Source organism: Perca fluviatilis, chromosome 24, assembly GCF_010015445.1.
Source record: "Perca fluviatilis chromosome 24, GENO_Pfluv_1.0, whole genome shotgun sequence".
NCBI classification, from domain to species: Eukaryota; Metazoa; Chordata; class Actinopteri; order Perciformes; family Percidae; genus Perca; species Perca fluviatilis.
Genome location: NC_053135.1, coordinates 16,325,401 through 16,348,166, shown reverse-complemented (window position 1 = coordinate 16,348,166; position 22,766 = coordinate 16,325,401). Strand labels below are relative to the sequence as shown.

At 38.7% G+C, this 22,766-nt stretch overlaps 1 protein-coding gene and 1 long non-coding RNA gene across 2 annotated transcripts in view; both read left to right on the top strand.

Moving 5' to 3' along the window:
* Window positions 1–22,074, top strand: part of LOC120554218 (zinc finger protein 391-like) — a 26,785-nt gene extending 4,711 nt beyond the window's left edge. The window contains exon 4 of the mRNA XM_039792965.1: window positions 19,933–22,074. Coding sequence (XP_039648899.1) covers window positions 19,933–21,578 — 1,646 coding nt within the window. The 3' untranslated portion in view covers window positions 21,579–22,074. The remainder of the gene's footprint in view (window positions 1–19,932) is intronic.
* LOC120554275 lies at window positions 2,902–7,370 on the top strand. Its single transcript, XR_005638349.1, has 2 exons — window positions 2,902–4,683; window positions 7,025–7,370. It is a non-coding gene; the product is annotated as an uncharacterized LOC120554275 (long non-coding RNA).
* Window positions 22,075–22,766: the final 692 nt, after the last annotated feature.

Genomic DNA, 22,766 nt, shown 5'->3' with positions numbered 1-22,766 from the left:
GTGCATATTACAACTACATATGCCATTGAACATTTCCAATACAAAAACAACAATCAAACACATAACATATATTATATACAATCAACAACAAGCAACAAAGCATGATTTATTATTAGATAAGTATATGTATCATAGCATATTACAATACAGATATCATAAACTATAAATAAAATCTATATATATAGAGATACATATAAATACTAATATATATATTATAATACATAAATATATATATATATATTAAAATATAAATAAAAATAGATAACAATAATATAGTATAAAAATAATAGAATAAATATATACATATATATTATATACATATATATCATATATTATTATATATAAAAATAAACATATATAACATATTATATATCAATAAAAAAAAAAATAATAAAAAAAAATATAAAAAATATACATAATATAATAAATACAAATATAATATTATAAAAAAAATATAAAAAAATACATATATACATATATATATATTATATATATATCAGTATCATATCTATGAGCAAATAATAATAAAATAATAGCAAACATATGTATATATAAGTATATATAAAATAATAAAATAAAAAAAAGAATATAACATATTAATATATATATATATTAATATATATAATAACATATGCATATACATACATAAATAAAAATATATAAATGTATATACATACATATATAAATATTATAATAAATAATATTATAAAATATAAATATCAATATTAAATATATAATAAATAAAAAAATATAAGAACATATACATATTACAATAAAATATATAAAAATAACAATATTAAGTAAAAATTATATTATATAAAAAAGAAAAAATACAATACAAATAACATATATAATAAATAAATAACACACAATATTACACAAAAAACAACATAACACATTAACATATATAATATACATTATTATAAAATATTATACACATAAAAACAAAAAAAAATATATATAAAAAAACAAAAAAAAAAAAAAAAAAAAATAAAAAAAAAAACAAAAAAAATAAAATAGTTGTATATATTATCAAAGGCAACAGTAGAACATCAGAGTTCAAATATTTAGGATCATGGCTTGATAAGAAATGTATACGGAGGAATCCCGTTGGACAGGTTGAAACAAAATATATATAAAAAATGTAGTGGATCTCATGAGATCAGTTTGTGTTTGTGGTATGAATAGGGATTAGATAAACAATCACTACTGGATATTTATATGGCCTTGATTACGGATGTATGGGATATGGAGCAGCAGCCAAGAGTGTCAAGGAAAAACTAGATAGAATAGAGTTCAGCGCTCTAAGACTCAGTAGTGGTGCAGTTAAAAAGTAAGTCTTTTACTAAAGACCTTAAAAATGGTCCCTGGCATATTAAGTTAAAGTGATCTGGAGAGGAACAACTTGCACCAAAGGTGCTGTGTGATTGTTGGGAATATTTACAACGACAAAAAGAATAGCTGGAAAGTGGCGCAGAGGAATATGGTTTCAATAGGTAAGATTATGGGCCAAATACTGTGTAGGGTCATGTTCCTCCATAGATATTTTTCCAGCGCCCATTGTGGACTTTCAACTTGTGGAGCAGAAGAGAGAATGGTTTGAAAGGAATGAGGATAGGATTGGATATTTGGTTCAATATTATGTGAAGAGGAATTACAATAACTGTATGAAAATATTTACTGGTGGATCTAAAGATCCAGGGAGTGGCCATGTAACAGGATAGTTCGTAACTGATATCGATGTAGTCATTATGCAATAGAATGAATGATAGATTGTATACAACTGTATTTACATCAGAAAAAAGTTTCTATAATTCTAGGACTACAATGGATGGAAGAGGTAAGGCCTGCGAGAGTTTTTATTTGTTCAGACAGCTCGTAATAGTTTGAATTCAAAAGAAATAAGATTTATATATCTATAATACGATGACGTTGCAAATGCGTAGAGTTGGGATTATAGTACAGTTGTGTTGAGTGCCTTCTCATTATGGTGTGGAGGGTAATGGGAAAGCAGGCAAGAATAACAAACTGACAGTTTGGCTTGTGTGTGTGTGTGTGTGTGTGTGTGTGTGTGTGTGTGTGTGTTGATGTTGATATTGACCAACTGTTCTTGTTTATGTGCTGATCTTGTCATATTTTTTAACATTTATAGCCAATTTTACTTGTACTGGACTAAACCTGTATGTACTATTATAATTCTTTTATCTTTTTAGGTGTGACATTGTATGCTCTGTCCAGGGACAGCAGATGTAAAATAGCCTTTTGGCTAATTCTGGCACAATTTACATTTTTTCTTTGTATTATTAGTGTGCATTGTCCCTGTTAAATAAACCTGAAATAAAAATTAATTAGAGCATTGAATTAAATGATGATGAAATAATATGTTTCTTTTGGAAAAGGTGAGGCCAGGTCATTAATAGGAAAGCGATCAATAGGAGCGAGGGATTCGTGGCAGAGGAAGTGGGACACAGATGTCAAAGAGGGGAAGAAGAGGAGGTGGTTTATTCCAGATTAAGATTTGGACATACTGGATTAAAATCGACTCTTTATTTAATGGCAACGTGCATATGAGATAAAAGTGATGTTTGTAATGTTCCTGAACATGCTGAGCATGTCGTTATGGAGTGTGGTCAGTCTAATTCAGAGTCAAAGAGGAACAATATTTGAGGGGATATTGAGGAAACGGGGGATGCTGCAAGCCTCTCTTTATTTTTCTTAAATCTACATGATTAGATTGTAATCACAGTTTGTGTTTGTTTCTCTCTCAACTTTTTATATATAACCTGCAGTGTGCAAATACCTGATATTACACACTCCGGTACAGTGGGTGGCGGTATGCACCCAGGCCGCTGTTCGCGATCCGCCATTAAATCAGAGAAGAAGACGACGACTACCGTTCATTCGTTACCGACCTAAACACTGAGCAGGCAGCGGAGACTGGACGTTATAGGTGAACCACGTAACGGTAGAAAACCCGAGAAGCTAGTTGGTTAAGCAGAGATGGACCGACACGGGAAACGGCTAGAGGTGGTTTTAAAACCGGAAACGAAGCTGCGAGGAGAAGGTTCGTTTTCTTTCTGCTCTGCTAAAGCATTCTTACGCATCCTGTTAGCTGGAGCTAGCTAGCTCCTGAAGCGGATTCATTAAGGACCTTTACCGTACAGCATTTAGCCGTTTGTACGTGTATTAGTGAAAGAAGCAGCTGCGAATGGTTCCCAGTTACAGTGTCCTCCGGTTAAAGGACCAATTGACGTAATAACCGTGGTGGAAAGTGCAGCTTACGAACTCCTGCCATTGTAACCCGCGTTTGCGCGACGCGCCCGTTGTGTTCTGGCGTCGATAGACGAGGCAGGAGACAGTGTTTGGATTGTGATTGTTTACTTTGTGGAAGCTGGGGCGTCAACAGAACCAGGAGGACGTTAGCCGTGTGCGGTAAATCCGCTATGTTTAGCACCCTTAGCAAGGGCCTTAGCTTGCTAGCATTAGCCTTTCATCTGACGACAGGAACTCATTATAAAACGTCTAATGGCGAATTCGAACCACTGTTGAACAACTCGGATATTACATAGAAAAGAAAATAGTAGTATGGCCAATTTAAAATTACAGTTAATAACTTTATAAACTGTTACCAACAAAGCGTCATCACGCTGACCTGGTCCACACTTCGGCTGTTGGAACGAACCAAAGTCGAATGTTAAAACAATCAATACTATTCGAATGCTGAAATTCTATTCGAATGTGACTTTTTATTATAATAAATATGTTGTCTAACGTTAGGCTGATCTCCCTCTTCTTGCCTTGGCCTACTCGCATGTGTCACTCATGTTACGTCTGATGAACAATAATTTGTGAGAAACACAAGGCAATGTGAGGTCTAAGCTAACGTTACGTACAGAGTAACGTTAGTACAACATTGCGGAGCTAACGTTACGTACCTAGTAAAGTTAGTACAAGGGGGAGTGACAGCCTGTGGCTGGAAATCGTAAGAAAAAGACGGAAAATATTTTTAACGGGACTTTAATATCGACATCCACCGAGCCAAAGTGCTTATGTTAACATTAGTTAGCTCGTTCTTGTTTTCTAACTGTGTTGCGAGGTATTCACAACTTTCCTGCGAGTCCACCATGAAACACGACACTTCCTGTTGACGGTATCTCAGTTCCGGTTTAGCCTAATGCTAATGAAGCCAGCACACCAGGGATAGGCTACTCACGGTACGAACGAGAACTGATTACTGACAAGTAGTAATGCTGACGGATTAAGCAATGGCTCCTTGTGGCTCAACGTGTGCTGTTGTTGGGTGCACAAACAACACGCGAAAAATTAAGGATTTTATGAACGGGACCTGTTTGCAACATAAACGGACGCGCTTGACCTGTTGCCCAGCACCCTACACACTCCATTCAATGCCCAGGGACGAGACAAGAACACGAGAATGGTTAGCAGCCCTAAAGCTAAAAAATCCACCAAAGAGAGTTTATGTCTGTTCTTACCATTTCATCGACCACAAACCAACAGAGCTCCACCCGAATCCGGAGTTATTTCTTGGTTATGAACGACAACCAGTTAAGAAAATGCGAAAACTCATCAGGTGCAAGAATAACTTGGAGGTACAAGCTAACGCGAGTCAGACATCAGTTTCGACCAGCAACGCTGAAGTGCAGCACGAACAGGGAGAGCCTCGTAAGTAATTTGTTTATGTGACCTCTGTATTTTGCGTGATGGCATGCATAAATAATGAACTGTTACAGAAAATACATGATTTATCCTTTTTTAGCAATTTTTTTTTTATTAGCCTAAATGTAGCCTAATGCACCGCACTGCTGCGCTTACGTTAGAATAGAATATAATAGAATATACTTTATTGTCCCCTAGGGGAAATTTGTCATGGACTCAAGAGTGCATAGTAGTAGCTGCCATTACAGACAATAAATACACGTAAAAAAATACCCCCAGGCTACATACACACAGAAATAAAAAAATGAAATGTAGAACACCAAGTTATTGCACACTTCTCCGGCCTATCTATTACAAATCGTAAAAATATATTTAAAGGGGTGATAGAATGCAAAACTGATTTTACCTTGTCATAGTTGAATAATGACAGTTTAGTGGGTAACTAGGACATACATAGAACCTCTAAATCCCATTGACACCTCTTTTCTCTGCAAATCTCACTATTTGAAACTGCCTCTGAAAACGGGCGAATCTCAACAAGCCAGCCAAGTCAACTATTGCGGCTCCTCCTCATTTGGCTCTAGTCTTTCTCTTTGTCACCCCCCAACATTTGCATAGGCTACACAACTGACCTGAGATCAGTTAGTCTTCTGAATCTAGGTCGTGCAGATCTCAGAAATTGTATACATTGTTCATATGCTATTTTACCATTAAATTAACTTCTGAGACTTTTTTATGCGAGAAATCAACTATGTAGATGTCAAATATGGGCCGTTTTACAAAAATGTATGTCTAATTGCAAATTTTGTCCGACTGTGTGTCGGAGTTCAGAGGCTGGTGCTGCCTGTGTAGCTGCCTGGCCTGCCTTCCTTCACAGACCCCGGCCTGCTGTGAGGTAGATGGAGCTCAGTCACGGCTGGCAACCCACAGCACTCCATACCCGCGCAAAGTCACCGTTTTGGGCTACGAAACGCCGCTGCTCTGACAGAGCTCCAGGGCCTCCAACTCCCCTCTTCCTGCTAGCTAAATGGCCCGTGTATGTGAGTGAAAGCGCGGTCAGCGAGCTTGTTACGCCAGCATTCTCTTACCACAGGTTCCAGTTACTCTTTTAATGTGTGTAATTATAATGTGTTGAGTTATTTAAAAAACGATTGGGGGAATAAACGCCGCTTGTCCGTGAGTCTCATTGATGGAGCCTGCGGCTGGATGGAGCTCTATCAATGAGAGCTAGCTAGCCTCCTCTTAGAATTCCTCTGGAATTCACAAAAATATGGTGCTAAAACAGTATCATAAGTATTTGTAACTTGTGAAAAACAATGCACAAATAAATGCAGAGGGATCTGTATCTGTAAGGGCAATGCACAAATAAATGCAGAGGGATCTGTATCTGTAAGGGCAATGCACAAATAAATGCAGAGGGATCCATATCTGTAAGGGCAATGCACAAATAAATGCAGAGGGATCCATATCTGTAAGGGCAATGCACAAATAAATTCAGAGCTATTTGTATAAAGGTGTATCTGTGTCCGTGACTCTTATTTGTAACTCATATTTCATCATTTGTAAAAGAACTTAGTATTTTTCAATGTAAATATACGTGTAAATCTCCTTCTACGTGTGTGGGTATTTTTGAGACTGTTTTTCCGCGGCGTTTGTGGTCAGAAGATATTCGTAACTCAGGTGACAATCCCAGCACTCTCCACTAGATGGCGGTGTTAAGTGACAATCCCAGCACTCTCCAATAGATGGCAGTAATGCAACTCTTATGGATGCCAACTGCTGTTAAACCACATGAAGAAGCCCTGTTAAATGTTTCAGAGAGACGGTTGGCACCATAGACATAATAGAATCTACTTGATGTTCCTCCAAGTAAGTTGATATTATTAGGACTTTGTCGTCAGATAAATTACATTTGTTTTCAGCATCATTGTTGCAGTGCATTTACAATTTCCTTTGTGTTATGGTGGAAGTTTGCTACTTTTTAGAGTGTGCTAAAGGCAAATAGCGATGCTAACTTAACTAGCTCGTTAAAGTCAGGAATTTGAAGTCTGAAATATTAAGCGCTGCTTAATCTGTTAGTGGGTCCAGTTTTAAAGCTAGTGAATATATTTGGTAGGCCTATCATATGAAACTAGATGATCTAAGGAATCAATCGATGTTAAGTTAAACTATAAAGAATTTAAATTTAACATTTGCTCGACATATTGTTACCATGTTATTAGTACAGTAATTGCAACACACTGGGTTAAATACATGCTTCTCCTGTAAGACAAAATGTATGTGCAGTTGTACACTCTGACAAAAAATGATAGCAACATTTAATCACTAAATCTGCCATGTTTTACAGATCTGACTGATCAGATGCTGTCCTGGACACCTGTTTGATGAGGTTTACCTGGACCCACAAGACTCCTCACAGTATGAAGGTATTGTGGGACAGGTGCCATACTTCTGCCAAGTGATGATGGTCTGAAGACAACACAGCAGCATCAGGACAGATTCAGTATCCACAGGATGACTTATGTGACCTGAGAGCCTACATTACCAGCTGACACATCCTCAGTAGAAAATAAACCCTTTAGTCTGGGTGAGGACATGATCTGGACTTTTATCTGCTACTCTGTGCATTATGTATACACACTTTATATTTACATTTCATTGACATTGACTATGAATAAAGTGCTTTATTTCTATGCAGGGTTTGGTCATTTTTAAGTTCAGTAGTAAGGCTCCTTAAGTGTTATATAACATGTTTTTTTCACAAAGACGTTTAAACAGTTGATGTCTGATTTAATGCATGTAGAAGGGTCAAACACTAAGTCCTTTTAACATCCTGACTATAAAAATGTAATCCTTTAGAATTGATGGTTATCGAATTTTCCCCGGGGTGCACGCATGATCTCGAGCCAAACACTTCAGAAGCTTTTTCACCTGGGTCGAACATTGGGAGCGCGTAGCGTGGCGTAAGCGTTATCAGCTGAATAGCTTAGCGCAGGGGGGCTAATGGATTCGAAGTGTCTCTTAACATTACCCCACTAATAATGCCCGAAATGATACCAAACGTCTACAGTAGTACAAATAGGTTATGCACTCATAAACGATGGATTGTAAAATTTGTAAGTACACCAGAAGTTTATGTAAATAACACTTGCCTGCGGGCTTCTGTTTTTTGTCTGCTGCTGCTGCTGTTACTACCGGGCAGTAAGAGTGCTTAGGGACATCTACAAATTACAACACCGAAAGAGATGCAACAAAATATATTTATTAATTTAATGATTAAATAAGGTAATGTCTCCAAACTTACCTCAATTATTACTTGTCTCCTGCTAGTTATACTACAGCACTTACTTTAAAAAATAAGTTAAATTAAAAAATATTTTTGTTGCATCTCTTTTCGGTGTTGTAATTTGTAGATGTCCCTAAGCACTCGTCTTACAGCAGCAACAACAGCAGCAGAGAGCAGAAGTCAGCAGGCAAGTGTTATTTACATAACCTTCTGGTGTACTTACAAACTTTACAATCCATCGTTTTATGAGTGCATAACCTATATATACTAGTGTAGACCTTTGGTATCATTTCGGGCATTATTAGTGGGGTAATGTTAAGAGACACTTCGGATCCATTAGCCTCTGCGCTAAGCTATTCAGCGGCTAACGCTACTCTACGCTAACTCTCCCAGTGTTAGACCCAGGTGAAAAAAGCTTCTGGGGGGGTGTTTGGCTCGAGGTCATGGTGCAAAGGACCCTAGGGTGAAATTACTCCGAACCATCACTTTAAGACAGGTAATAGTGACAGTAAGCAACACAAAACATTTAACAGTTATATACTTTATTGTTTTGACAGATGACAATATTAAAGGGTATAAAGGGTATAAATCTAATCTGCAGCTTAAAAAACATTTCACAGCATAAATATAACGGACGGATAAAAACTTCAAGTGAAATTTGATTAGTTACTTTGTGAAACAAGAGTCCCTTTCACACAGCCTGATCAATGTCTATGGACAGTACAGTCCTTACAGTAGCAGTTGATACTTTAGTTACTGAGCAGTTGAGAAGTATGACACCTGTGGAGCAATAACTTCCTCCTGATGGTTTCTCATACTTTGAGGAGAGTCTGGTGGGTCCAAGTACACCTCATCAGTGGTCAGTCAGATCAGTAAAACACAGCAGATTCAGTGTTAGATTGAACTAGGCTATCATTTTTTATCACGATGTACAACTGCACATACATTTGGTCTTGAATAAAGGAGCAGTGTTGTGAAGGTGCTAGTTCTGGGTTTATCACCAGGTTCACTCAGGTATGTCAACCAGAACACCACTTAAGGCAAATATTCCAGAGTTTGAAATGAAGAGCTGAGAGATGGTTCTTATTCAGTTTATTTCTTCCTTTTTCTTGTTTGAGTTTGACTGTGTGTGCTTCCTATAAAGAGAGAAACATAATACAAATGAATAAAGGAAACATACTGTTTGTATACACTCATTCCACCTTAAGCAGTAATAACATTACCAAACATAATATAAACAATAGTCGGAATACGGCTATATATATCTCAAACTCCAATTCAACCGCTTATTATATGGGATTCTCAGACATTTTTGCCCATCTGTTAAGTTACTGCTAACATAGACAACACTTCATGTTATGAATGATACGCTTTAAAGCCTCCAACAACAAAACGGCTGGATGCTTTTATTTTGAAAATCTAGCAAAGCCTCGCTAGATAAGCCTTGATAGCGGTACAGAAAACAATATGTAACACCACTTACTTCTTATTGTACTCAACCACAAAAGTATTTAACAATCCTAACAAGTAGTAAAAGTATAAACCTGTTTAAACACGATGCTACCATAGCAACCATTGACATATATATATATATATGGTACATCCACATCAAATAGCAGAAATAACAGCTGGTTTAACGAAGAAATACAATATCACGATGCAGCAGATAGCCTATACTTTTTTCATTTACGCACACTCTGAAGAAAAGGTACTGCTCACAACTACAATCCAACTGACCGACTAACTGTATCATACTTATTACCTGTCACGTCAGCTGGCTATAATATAGCTACCAGCACACACTTGGCCACCCTGTTAACAGCAATGGATAAACGGGAGTAAACGTGAAACATAAAACACAATATGATCAACTGCACTAAATAATAGCAACACTAACATAACTTAGCGCTTAATAATATTTCAGACTGCCATACAAAGACCAAGCAAGCCCATATTACAAGCCTGACTTTAACTAGCTAGCTAGCTAAGTTAACATCGCTGATTAAGCTGTACAAGAACGTGAATGTTAGAACACTCTAAAAAGTAGCGAACTGTCACTGCCGCCATAACAACACAAAGCGAATTGTAAATGCACTGCAACAATGATGCTGAAAACATGAATGTAATTTATCTGACGACAAAGTCCTAATAATGTCAACTTACCTGGAGGAACATCCATTGACATATATTAACAACATCAAGTAGATTTTGCGAACAGTGTAGCTAGGCTTCTTCCCAGCTTTCATTTATTTTAACAGCGGTTGGAATCCATAAGAGTTGCATCACCGCCATGTATTGGAGAGTGCTGGGATTGTCACCTGAGTTACGAATATCTTCTGACCACAAACGGCGCGGAAAAACAGTCTCAAAAGTACCCACACACATAGAAGGAGATTTACACGTATATTTACATTGAAAAATACTAAGTTCTTTTACAAATGATGAAATACGAATTACAAATAAGAGTCACGGACACAGATACACCTTTATAGATACGGATCCCTCTGCATTTATTTGTGCATTGCCCTTACAGATACGGATCCCTCTGCATCTATTTGTGCATTGTGTTTCACAAGTTGCAAATACTTATGATACTGTTTTAGCACCATACAAAAATTCATTAACTTGAAATCTGACACAGTTGTTAGCTTTATAAGACATTTAGTTAGATGTTGTAACGTGGCGTGACGAAATTCAAACTGTAAATATACTCGAATTAAGGCGAAAAGGAAGCTAACTATCCGTGGTTTGTAGCTACACATAGCTAGGATTGAAGGGACAGTCGCAGCTAACGAAACACTTTGACTTCACAAATATTCATTAACTTGAAATCGGACACAGTTGTTAGCTTTATGAGACCTTTAGTTAGATTTTGTATAAGTGGCGTGACATGTGTGTAACATGTGGTAAGAGATTGCTGGTGTAACAAGCTCGCTGACGGCACTCTCACTCTCACACAACCGGCCATTTAGCTAGCAGGAAGAGGGGAGTTGAAGGCCCTGGAGCTCTGTCAGGGCAGCGGTGTTGGTAGTCCCTGCTGTGGGCTGCCAGCCGTGACGGAGCTCCAAGTACCTCATAGCAGGCCGGGGTCTGTGAAGGAAGGCAGGCTGGGCGGCGAGGCAGCACCGGCGGGCGGCGAGGCAGCACCAGCGGCTGAACTCCGACACACAGTCTTACCAAATTTGCAATTAGCCATCAATTTTCGTAAAACGGCCCATATTTGAGCTTCTCGCTTAAAAAAGTCTCAGAAGTGAATTTAATAACGAAATAGCCCGACAAACAATGTATAAATTTCCAGTGTCTGAAATATGAGGCCTGCTGCCGAGTCTCCCATGTGTTTCTATGTAGTTTGCTCAAACCAATCAGCGCGTAGCTCATTCTGAATATTCATGAGCATACCATATTTGGAAGAAAAGCTCTTGTTCCAAATAGAGCCATATTCACAGGGTAGTTAAGGGCCTAATAAAATAGCATTCGGGCAATTTACAGCCCAACCAATGTTACATACCCCATTAGGAGACCTTAAGGAACAGTGTAAAATACCCTATATAATCATTCTATCACCCCTTTAAAAATTTTGATGGAGACTGGTACGAAGGAGTATTTAAAACGGTTCAATTTAGTTTTAGGGATTCTGTACCTTCTGCCAGAAGGCAAGAGCTCGTATTCCGTTTGAAGGATGTGGGACGGGTCCAACAATACTCTCCGCGCCTGCCTAAGTACAGGCTGCTCATAGATGGACTGAAGGGAGAGCTTATCAGTCCTCCCCATCACCTTCATAGCAGTCTGTACCAGGCGCTGCAACTTTGATTTGGACTGTGTGGAGAGATTGCCGAATCACGCCGTCATCCCATACCTGATAACACTCTCTATCACTGCCTGATAAAATAAAAACATGATGTTCTGGCTGACACCAAACACCCTTAGTCTGCGTAAGAAATACAGTCTTTGCTGTAAACGGGAACGTACATAATCTACGTGGTCACTCCAGCTTAAGAGGTTATCCAGGTGGATACCCAGATAACTATAAGAAGTGACCTGTTTGATATCCTCCCTATGAATGGACAAAGGGGTATGATCCCCCACTGACCGAGGGTCAAACACCATCTCCTCAGTTTTAAGTTGGCTAACAGTGTTGTGATTGTCTTCTCTGGGTGCCCGATTTAACTAACCCAGTTTGTGTTTCAATTGCTTACATAGATTACAGTGCATGCACCCACTTCCGCTCTGACACAACTCCGGAGACTTCATTCTTGGATGAGCGACAAACATCCACAACCCATGAGCATTGTAAGTTACAAGTTACACCTAATACATTGCTTTTTATTCAGTTAGATTCAAAACTGTATTGTACTGTATCTGTTGGTAGGTTAACCAGAGATGATAGTGAGGTAAGTGTCTAGATGTAGGCTATACAGTTATTTTTTTTAGGCACCCTGGGTAACTCAGTTTATCATCTGCTGGGCTTTTGAAGCAGTAACTTCCTTTGGATATTTTGAGATATGAAATTACATTTATAGAATCAACTTCAACAATGTTATATAAGAACAATAATAGGTGCAAAAGTTACAACAGCCTGTAGATGCTTCCTCTGGCCACTGCTTAGTCCCTGCTGTCTGCACAGCAGATGGTAAACTGAAATCTTAATAATGAACAGGGGTGCCTAAACCTTTGCATAAAACTGTAAGTAGTATTGGTGTTCCTATAGATAACATGAATTACCTTGCCACCTGCTACTGAAGTAGTAGAGCACAGCATTAGGCCTGAAACCTGATTTTGATTTTGATTGTCAATTTAGATTGCTCAAACATCAAAAGAGCGACAAAGTGTTATATACAGGCCCAGTGGGAAGACCCTGCCTTACTCAGACCTGCCATCCTGTATGCATTTTGTGTAGTAGATATGCATTTTGACATCAAAATACGATGATACGAATTATCACTTTAAACTTCGCGTAAATCAGGACTGCTTTGAGTTGACGAGCAGTAGCTGTCTCAGTCTAACACTTGATAGTAGTAGGCTAAAACAGTGTAGCAGCGACGAGCGTGCTGGAAGAAAAAAAAAACTAAAGAAGAAAAAAAACGAAGAAGAGTTTGACCAATCACAGCGTCGGGTTCCTTCCTGTTAAATGTTAAGCGGGGATATTGGCTACTGATAGCAAAACGAAAGCATCAAATGCAAGTGTTATTCCTCTCTCATTCCCGTTTAGTTTGGTTGGTTTCCCCAAGGGAGCACGGTGCTTGCAAAGGTAAACAGGCTTGATGTAAAAGGGTAAAATTGTGAAATGAATTAATTTACGTAGCCTACCTGTCAACTTTGGAGTAATTTAACACAAATAACGATAACCTAGTTCCGTTAGGCTACCTAATTTCCTAAACAGCTTGCTTGTTTTGCCAGGCGTTTAAATGGGCGTTAACGTTACACTACAGTTTTTGGACTATGGTAAAAACTTCAGACCCATAAAGATCTAAAATACTTCCCAGGATAAAAAAATTGTCTACGGACGTTTCCCACTTATATTGTTTGTGTTTGTTTGTTAAACGTGACTTTTTCATTGTAGCCTAGGCTGTACAAACCATCACGAAAAGGAATTATAGGAATTGTACAGTAGGCCAATTTTGGAACAATGTTATAGTAATCTTATAGAAATAGGCTACTATAGGCCTAGTATTTTGGGACATACTATAAAAGTGTTACAGTATTTTGGGACAGACTATAGAAGTATTTTAAGACCGTACACTACTGTAGGCACATTATGGAGGCTAAGGTTATTATAGAGATCATAATTAACCTGGGCTACACATCACTAAAAATCTTAGTTTTACTCATATAGGAACAGATCATGGCAGACAGATGGCCTATATGTTGTTAAGAGTGTGTGTGTGCGCGCGCGCCTTGCAGTTAATTAAAATGGCGTCAGACAAGGACACTGGCAGGGAGAAAGAAGGCAGCAAACCTAACAAGAAGCGGGTCTGTGCCCCTCAGAAGTTCCTGACAAAATATCAATAGCAGTGGCCATTAGGACTGCTCAATTATGTAAAAAAATATAATCACGATTATTTCGGTCAATATTGAAATCACGGTAATTTAACACGATTACTCGTTGACTTCTGGAAAGATGTTGCAATTATTGAACTTAAAAAAAACTTAAAAAACTGGAAAAAGTTAAAGGTCCCATGACATGGTGCTCTTTGGATGCTTTTATATAGACCTTAGTGGTCCCCTAATACTGTATCTGAAGTCTCTTTCCCGAAATTCAGCCTTGGTGCAGAATTACAGCCACTAGAGCCAGTCCCACAATGAGCTTTCCTGAGTATGTGCCATTTCTGTGTCTGTAGCTATTGAGGAGGGGGGTGGGGTGGCCTTGACCAACTGCCACTTTGCTCGTTTGAAAGCCATGTCGTCTCTCTCTCATGGGTGGGCCAAATTCTCTGGGCGGGCAAAGCAGAGAAAGGGGAGGTAACCTTGCTCCTCATGACCTCATAAGGAGCAGATTCCAGATCGGCCCATCTAAGCTTTCATTTTCTCAAAGGCAGAGCAGGATACCCAGGGCTCGGTTTACACCTATCGCCATTTCTAGCCACTGGGGGACCATAGGCAGGCTGGGGGAATGCTTATTAATGTTACAAAAAAACCTCATAAAGTGAAATTTTCATTCCATGGGACCTTTTTGAATAAATCAACAGTAAAAAACGCATACAACTGTGACATTTGCCTTAATACTTTTCCTATTTAAACTATTATTTTTTCATTCAGAATACAAGAGAAAAAGAGTTTACTTTCAAAACGTAATGAGCTAAATACTAGTTTTTCTCGATTATTCTGTTTTTGTGATCATTGGGAGCCAAAATCATAATCACGATTACATTTCGATTAATTGCACCGCCCCAGGGGCCACGCCTCCGCTGTTCCAAACTGCCCAGTCATGCCTTATGCATATGTAATTGCTTTGTGTAATTACGATTTTGACATTGGCCACCAAGGAGCTAGAGGTAATAATGTAGCTATCATATGAATGGTTGGTTCCCGTTAAATCAAACAATTGAATGCAATTAATTTATGGATATCGGTTTATATAAGCACACGTGACATACAATTAAATATTGATCATGAAGAAAAATGTATTAAGCAGGTGTACTGGAAAAAATGTATAGCGTAGTAGTGCAGAGCAAATTATATTTTTAGAATCGGGTGAAATCATAGTTTTGCCTAATCACTTTTACAGTCTAACCTAAAATTATGAGTGTGTGTGTGTGTGTGTGTGTGTGTGTGTGTGTGTGTGTGTGTGTGTGTGTGTGTGTGTGTGTGTGTGTGTGTGGCAGACTGACGGCACGTCGAAGGGACAAAACATTTAAAAATTGTGGCTGCTACACACTCGGTGCCTGGAATGAACTCATTCTTCGTACAACCACAGGATTATAACGGCCCATTTTTTTTCCGCATGCGTGCCGCCGTGTTCATGAACCAGAACTTTGTCAATAAATCAGTAAGTTGCTACTCAAAGTTGTTAAAGGTTGGCAGGTCTGCTTTTACCGATACACCTTATATAACTCAATACTATCTAACTGGAAACAAATGTAAAATGTCAACAAAATAAATAGGATTTCAGACATCAAAGTTAGAAGTTAAGAACTAATGAAGAACACAGACATGTCGGTATCACTCCTCCCTCTGCTGAGCTGATTCCCTGCATGCTGCAGTTACCGCTGGTAGAGAGAGCAGGGGCTGGCTCATCTCAATCAGCAGCAAGTTTACAAGAATTTGCCAAAGTTTAAGATGTGTAGCAATCTGGGCCAAACCATTACACGTCATACAGAGTAGGGCTGCACGATTATGGCCAAAATGATAATCATGATGATTTTGATCAATATTGAGATCACGAATAATTTTCACGGCTGCTTGTTGATTTTAACCAAAACAAATTTGATTGTCACATAGGCTAATTATAACTGCTTTCACATCCATATTGTGCTACATCCCTCCTTTGAAGGATACTATGAAGCAGTATGCCATTTCAGCTGTTGTGGGACCGCTTTCCACACATGCGCATTTGTTGTGAAAAGATACAGGCAACGCAAGTTTCTGTTCACGTTAACGCCGCACGTTAAAATCCAGTGCCAATATGGCACCGGTGCCCGGTATCTACCGGACGAAATAGCAACGCGGATTACGGTGCCACTTACATGCCTGCGTTGCGCTCTGATGTTTGAACTTAAAGGAGGCAATTATGTTACAACTCTGCTTATTAAGCTAACTTAGGCTGTCAACAATAACGGCGCCGTTTACTCGCTAGAGCGCTTGTCTGCCTGTTTAAATTCATATGAGGAGCACACGCTGTACTATGCCTGAGTCAGTGGGTGTGTATAGAATACAACCCCCGCCATAATGACAGACAACAAGAGAGGGAGAAAATGTTTCCAACACTGCCGTTAATTGCTCGCTTCTTTTTCCGATATATAACTCCGGACCTTTAAAAATACTCCTAATTGAGAACCGGTTCCTGTTTAGAATCAGTTTTTTGAGTAGAATTTCAGAAGTTGGCATAGCACTACAATGTACCGTTTACTCCTAAATTCTCCTCAATCAAGATTTCATTAATGCTTCAGTGTAAGTCATCAGTCTCCTGAACCTTTTCACATAATGTGAAGATGAGTTTTTCCATAACAATAACAACAACTTAATAATAATCACTTTATAACCGGCAGATGTTCCAACTTTGACTTGGAAAAGAAAAGTAAGATTTTTAAAAGTGTTTTTTATGATTCATCATCATGTTTTAATACTTGGGATGTCCTGATCAGCTTTTTTGACTCCTGATCGCAATCTTTTAAATATTGAATTTCTGCCGAAACATATATATATATATATATATATATACACACACACACACACACACACACACACACACACACACACACGTGTATATAAAGTATACCAGGAGTTTATTAAAATAACACTTGCCTGCTGGCTTCTGCTCTCTGCTGCTACCGGCAGTAAGACGAGTGATTAGGGACGTCTGCAAATTACAACACCGAAAAGAGATATGACAAAAATATTTATTAATTTAATGATTTAAATAAGGTAATGTCTCCAAACGTTACCTCAAGTATAACTTCTCTTTTGCTATTTGTACTACAGCACTTACTTTAAAAAAATAAGTTAAATTAATAAATATTTTTGTTGTATCTTTTTTCGGTGTTATGTGTAGACATCCCTAAGCACTCGTCTTACTGCCGGTAGCAGCAGAGAGCAGAAGAAAAAGCTTCTGGGGGGTTGTTTGGCTCGAGGTCATGGTGCAAAGGACCCTAGGGTGAAATTACTCCAAACCATCACATTAATAGTCAATCTTTGATAAAACAAAACTTAGTGAGTCTGTGGCGCAGAATGCGCATGATTAAAAGGCGGTGATCACTACAAGCTGGTGTACATGATCGGGGTAAAGGTAAAGGGGGTGAATGCCAATCCCTGATCAGTTACAAAAAATGCCAAAATCGGCTCTGATTCGACACTGTGATCGGGATCAGGACAACCCTATTTAAAGGACAAATCCGGGAACCTAGGGGTTAGTAACACATGTGTATTGAGTTCACCGTTCTCTGGGATTTGTTTTCATGCTAATCAAACGTGACCAGATTCAGAGCAAACCTCTAATTGCCTCATAACGCTAGTCGTCAGGGCACGGATAAAGTAAAAAGAAATGGCTATTTTTTTTTTTTTTTACCACTAACAAGGCTCAAAATAGCACCACCCTTCCACGGTAGCATAATGTGGGTCCCTGCATGTCAACCGAAGCATTCGAGAACTTTGTAAGTGTACGGACAGTTTATTAAAAAGATAGTTTAGAAAGACAGGAGCATGATATTAGAAAACTACAACACCACACCAGATTTCACTAGACCGGAAACAAAAGAGCCGGCCAAAGAGTAGTAGGCTAATGTTACGTTTTGAGTGTATGGCGAGCGTGAGACGCCGAAATGGATGCCAATAAGATTCTGAATGGTAAGTTTACTTTTAAAAAGTTGCCAAATGGTTCCATTGACGAGACCAAAGTGATCTGTGCGTTTTTGACGTTGTGAACTGCGCTATCATCGCAGCACGTCCAGTCTGAAATACCGCTTGATGGCCAAGCACACAGCTGATGCCAATTCTCCACCACCTTGTCAAAGCCAGGCGACAAAAGCACAAAGCAAGCCGATCCACTTTTACATGTTAAGAGCATTAAAATGAGAAAAAAAAATAATGGGACAAAAAGAAATCAAGGGACATTTAGAATAGATAAAAATGTGTGATTAATTGCGAGTTAACTATGATATAAATATTTTAATCGCTTGACAGCACTAGTTTTTTTATTTTGTTTGTTGAAAGATTACATTATGTGCTGTAACTGCCCTTGCACCCTTATAGCCTTGAGGATGGGACTGTGGGCAGATTGTCTGTTTAAGCGGTTATACAAAGTTGACAAAAATATTTGCAGTACAACTAATAAAAGAATTTTGCACCTCTTTTTGCGCGTGGATTGGGGGAAGTAACCGCTTTAAATATGCGTGTGGCACCGGTTAATGTCTCAACGATAATTACTAATTCATAAACCTTTTTTAAACTTTCTGCACATTAAAAACATATCTGTGTTCTCCTAGCTCCGAGATATCAAGAATAAAGTCGCAGTATGTAAAGAAAAACATCTACCTGCCCTATAGTCAAATGTGCATTACTTTATTGGTCTGCTGATATGGTAGTATCTCTTTCAGACTGTGTGACAGAAACAGAACCCAGTTTGGGTTTGTGGGGCCATAATATAGCAACGTTCTGCCTTAAATTGAGATAGGAAGAGTCTAAAATAGGATGAATCCTATCTTATTTTAACTCAGGCTAGGAAATATATTCCTATAGGAAATATTACGTAATCTGGGCTTTCAACTGTACATTAAGTTTGCCAAATCAGGCTGTCATGCCTTACCACAAGATGCTCTCAACTACTGCATAGTAGAAGAAGAGCAACGCTTTCTTGTTGACCCCAAAGACACTCAGCCTGCGAAGGAAGTGTAGCGGCTGTTGGACCCTAGTGCAATCATTTTCTAACACTCCATGTCAGTTGTCATGTTGTCGATGTGTATGCCCAGTAGGGCTGAGCGATATGACGATACATATTGTCAAAGCAATATTAAAAAAAGAACAAAACATGCTATATTGTGACATTGTTATCAGCATATGAAATGACCTGGCTGATAAACATAAGTCATTGCGTTGAAGCATTCACCACCGAATAGAATATGTTATCCTGGTACTGTGGTGAAATCCATTATTCCTAAAGAAGGAAGGACAATTCCAAAAGATATAAAAAAATGTCATTAAAAATAGATTGTGTCAAGGACAGGCCAGGACAGGATACGTCCGTGTCAGATACTAGAATAGTGTCTAGGGCTGCACGATATTTTGTTTTGTCTACATCGCGCTATGCGCATGCATATCGCATATAGTAGTCACATCGCAGGACGTTGCGATGTTGACACTGAAACTTTTTTGCTTTTACTTTTTGTCTTCGCCCAGAAAAATACTAGATGGGAGAAGTTCCCACACATTGGACCCTTTTAACTTTATTTACATATTTTCACAGATATCATGCATATCATACACTTTATAACAACTCGGCATCGTACTTAGAAAATGTATAAATAAGGCAGTCATTTCCATCCAATGAGCATTACAACCCTCCAAAATGACATACAAAATAAACTTAAGAAAGGCACTTAAAAAACAGTGAAAAAAGAAAGTAAAAAATAAAAGAATAAAACATACAAAGAAAAAATTTATTGAAAGGTAGGCTATATAATCACATTTCCTTCAGCAAGGTGAGGTGTGCCCAGTATTTACAGTAATCATAAACCTGTGTCCATATCAGATTTAATTTAGCTAATTAGTATTATTAAGAGTCACATTAATGGCAGTTTGTGTTTCAGCTTTACCTACAGATGTCCAGAAAGTGATTGTTGGTGAAGAACATCAGCAGGAGTGGAGCTCCAGTCTGGACCAGGAGGACACAAAGCCCCCACACATTAAAGAGGAACAGGAGGAACTCTGGACCAGTCAGGACAGAGAGCAGCTTCAAGGGCCCGAGGAGGCTGATATCAGCAAGTTCACATTCACTCCTGTCCCTGTGAAGAGTGAAGATGACGAAGAGAAACCTCAGATCTTGCAGCTTCATCAAGGACAAACTGAAGAGATGAAAACAGAAGCTGATGGAGAGGACTGTGGAGGACCAGAACAAGCCATGAAATCAGATCCATATACACTTTTACAACTGCCTAGCAGTGATGCCACCTCACAATGTTACATACAAGAAACTAAAGTGGCTGATGACTGGAATGAGACCACAGAACCTCAGACAAGTTTGAACTCCTTGAATAATGCTGAAGTCCCGGTAAGTCGTGTGACTTGTATTGCTGGTGAAAAACTGTCAAGCAGCCCTGAGTGTTGGGAACAATTTGCCTGCAAGACTCTTCTGAAGAAACACACGATCGCCGAAAAGATTCTGTTTAGCTGCAGCATTTGTGACCAAAGATTCACCTGGTATAAACAGCTCAGGAACCATCAGTGTGTTGGTCGTCAGATTCAAACTGAGGAGAACAGAGAGGCAGAGCCTCCAGCCAGCAGCTCAACTGAACAGATTAAAACAGAAGGTAATGGAGAGGACTGTGGGGGACCAGAACCAGACATGAACTTTTCTGATCCAGAGACTGATGACAGTTATGATTGGAAGGATACCAGAGAACCTCCGTCAGGTTTAAACTCTCTGAATAATGATGAAGTCCCTGTCGGTGATTCCAGATGTAGTGCTGGTGAGAATCAAAGTAGCTGCTCTGAGTGTGGGAAAAGATGTGGCACCACTGGAAATCTGAAGAGACACATGATATCTCATACAGGAGAGAAACCATTTTGCTGCTCAGTCTGTAGTAAATATTTTGCAAGGAGACGACATTTACAGACACACATGAAAATCCACACAAGAGAGAAATTCTTAAGCTGCTCGGTCTGTGAGAAAGCCTTTACAGTGAGCGGAAATTTACTTAAACACATGAGAATCCACACAGGAGAAAAACCATTTAACTGCTCAGTCTGTATGAAGGCTTTTACAGAGAGTGGAAGTTTACATAAGCACATGGCAATCCACACAGGAAGCAGACCATTTAGCTGCTCAGTCTGTAAGAAAGCCTTTTCAGTCAGTGGAAATTTTCATAGACACATGAGAACCCACACAGGGGAGAAACCATTTAGCTGCTCAGTCTGTAAGAAAGCTTTTACAGTGAGAGGAAGCTTAAAGACACACATGAGAACGCACACAGGAGAGAAACCATTTAGCTGCTCAGTCTGTAAGAAAGCTTTTACGGTGAGCGGCTATTTACAGGCACACATGAGAATCCACACAGGAGAGAAACCTTTTAGCTGCTCCGTCTGTAAGAAAGCTTTTACAGGCAATGGAAGTTTACAGAAACACATGACAGTCCACACAGGAGAGAAACCATTTAGCTGCTCCGTCTGTAAGAAAGCTTTTTCAGTGAGTGGAAGTTTACTTAGACACATGAGAACCCAACACGTGAGAAACCATTTAGCCATGTAAGGTGGACAGTTAGTTTAGAAGGAGAGCAGATAACCTCAGTCAGGTTTGAAAACTGAAAATGATTGAATACTTTAAAAGTGATATGAGATGTAATATAAAGTGGGTCTTTAGAAATGCTTAACAAGTCTAAAATCCTGTAGTTAATAAGTTAGGCTTTAAAATGTCTTAAATGTTATTCTGACAGGTCTTTAAAATTTGATTGTATTATGAAGTTGAGATCCATGGAACTCCAAAGATAAACTTGTTCATTTTTGCAACTAAAAATGGACTTGAAATGAAACAAACAGCCCATCCATGCAACCCCAGCCCTCTTCAAAATGGCAGCCGTTTCCCAGCAGACTCTCCAGTCTCCACACCAGACTGTCATGTACCGTTACCTCACCATCCCTATAAAGGCAACAACTACCATTGTTCTTTCCTCTTCTCCATTCCTTCGCTCCAAAATGACACAAGTGCCTGCTTAGAGTGAACAAGTTAGAATCACAGACTGGGTGGGGCGGGGGGGGGAGTCGACCAGCTAGCTAGGACTGGCGCTATCCGCTTCAGTCCTGCAGGATTGGGATAAAGCACAACAGAGAGTGCATCATTTGACCTCAGAACTACAATTCTCCCAGCCTGGCTTTCTCACAAAGATGAAACTGCCAGATAACAAAGGATTTCTTTCTGTGGTAGTGCTATGGTAGCATTAGCATAGCAGCAGCGGATAAGCAAAACTGTTTTATAACTTCTGTTAATGTACATATGTATTGATTTGATTTAATGCCAACCAGACCTATATATTTTTGTAATGTTTGTTTTAGTCAATTTATTGGACAGACACACTAAGTTGATGTTAATTCAGGCCTCACATCAACACAGTCTTGCATGTAACTAACTAGCCTCTTTTCTAACCTGGCACATTCATTTACACATTAACTTCCAGACATGCACACTTTAATAGTAAGCAAACCTCTTGCTGTACACCCTTTGATTTGACTCAGGTAGAGCGGGCCGTGAGGAGACTCAAGTCCCTCTTAATATTTTATTTTAATGTTTAATATGTATGGTTGTTTACAGAGATGGCAAAAGTACTCACTTCCCGTACTTAAGTAGAAGTACAGATACTTGTGTTAAAAAATACTCTGGTAAAAGTAGAAGTACTGATATAACTTCTTTACTTAAGTAAAAGTAACAAAGTACAGGCTTTGA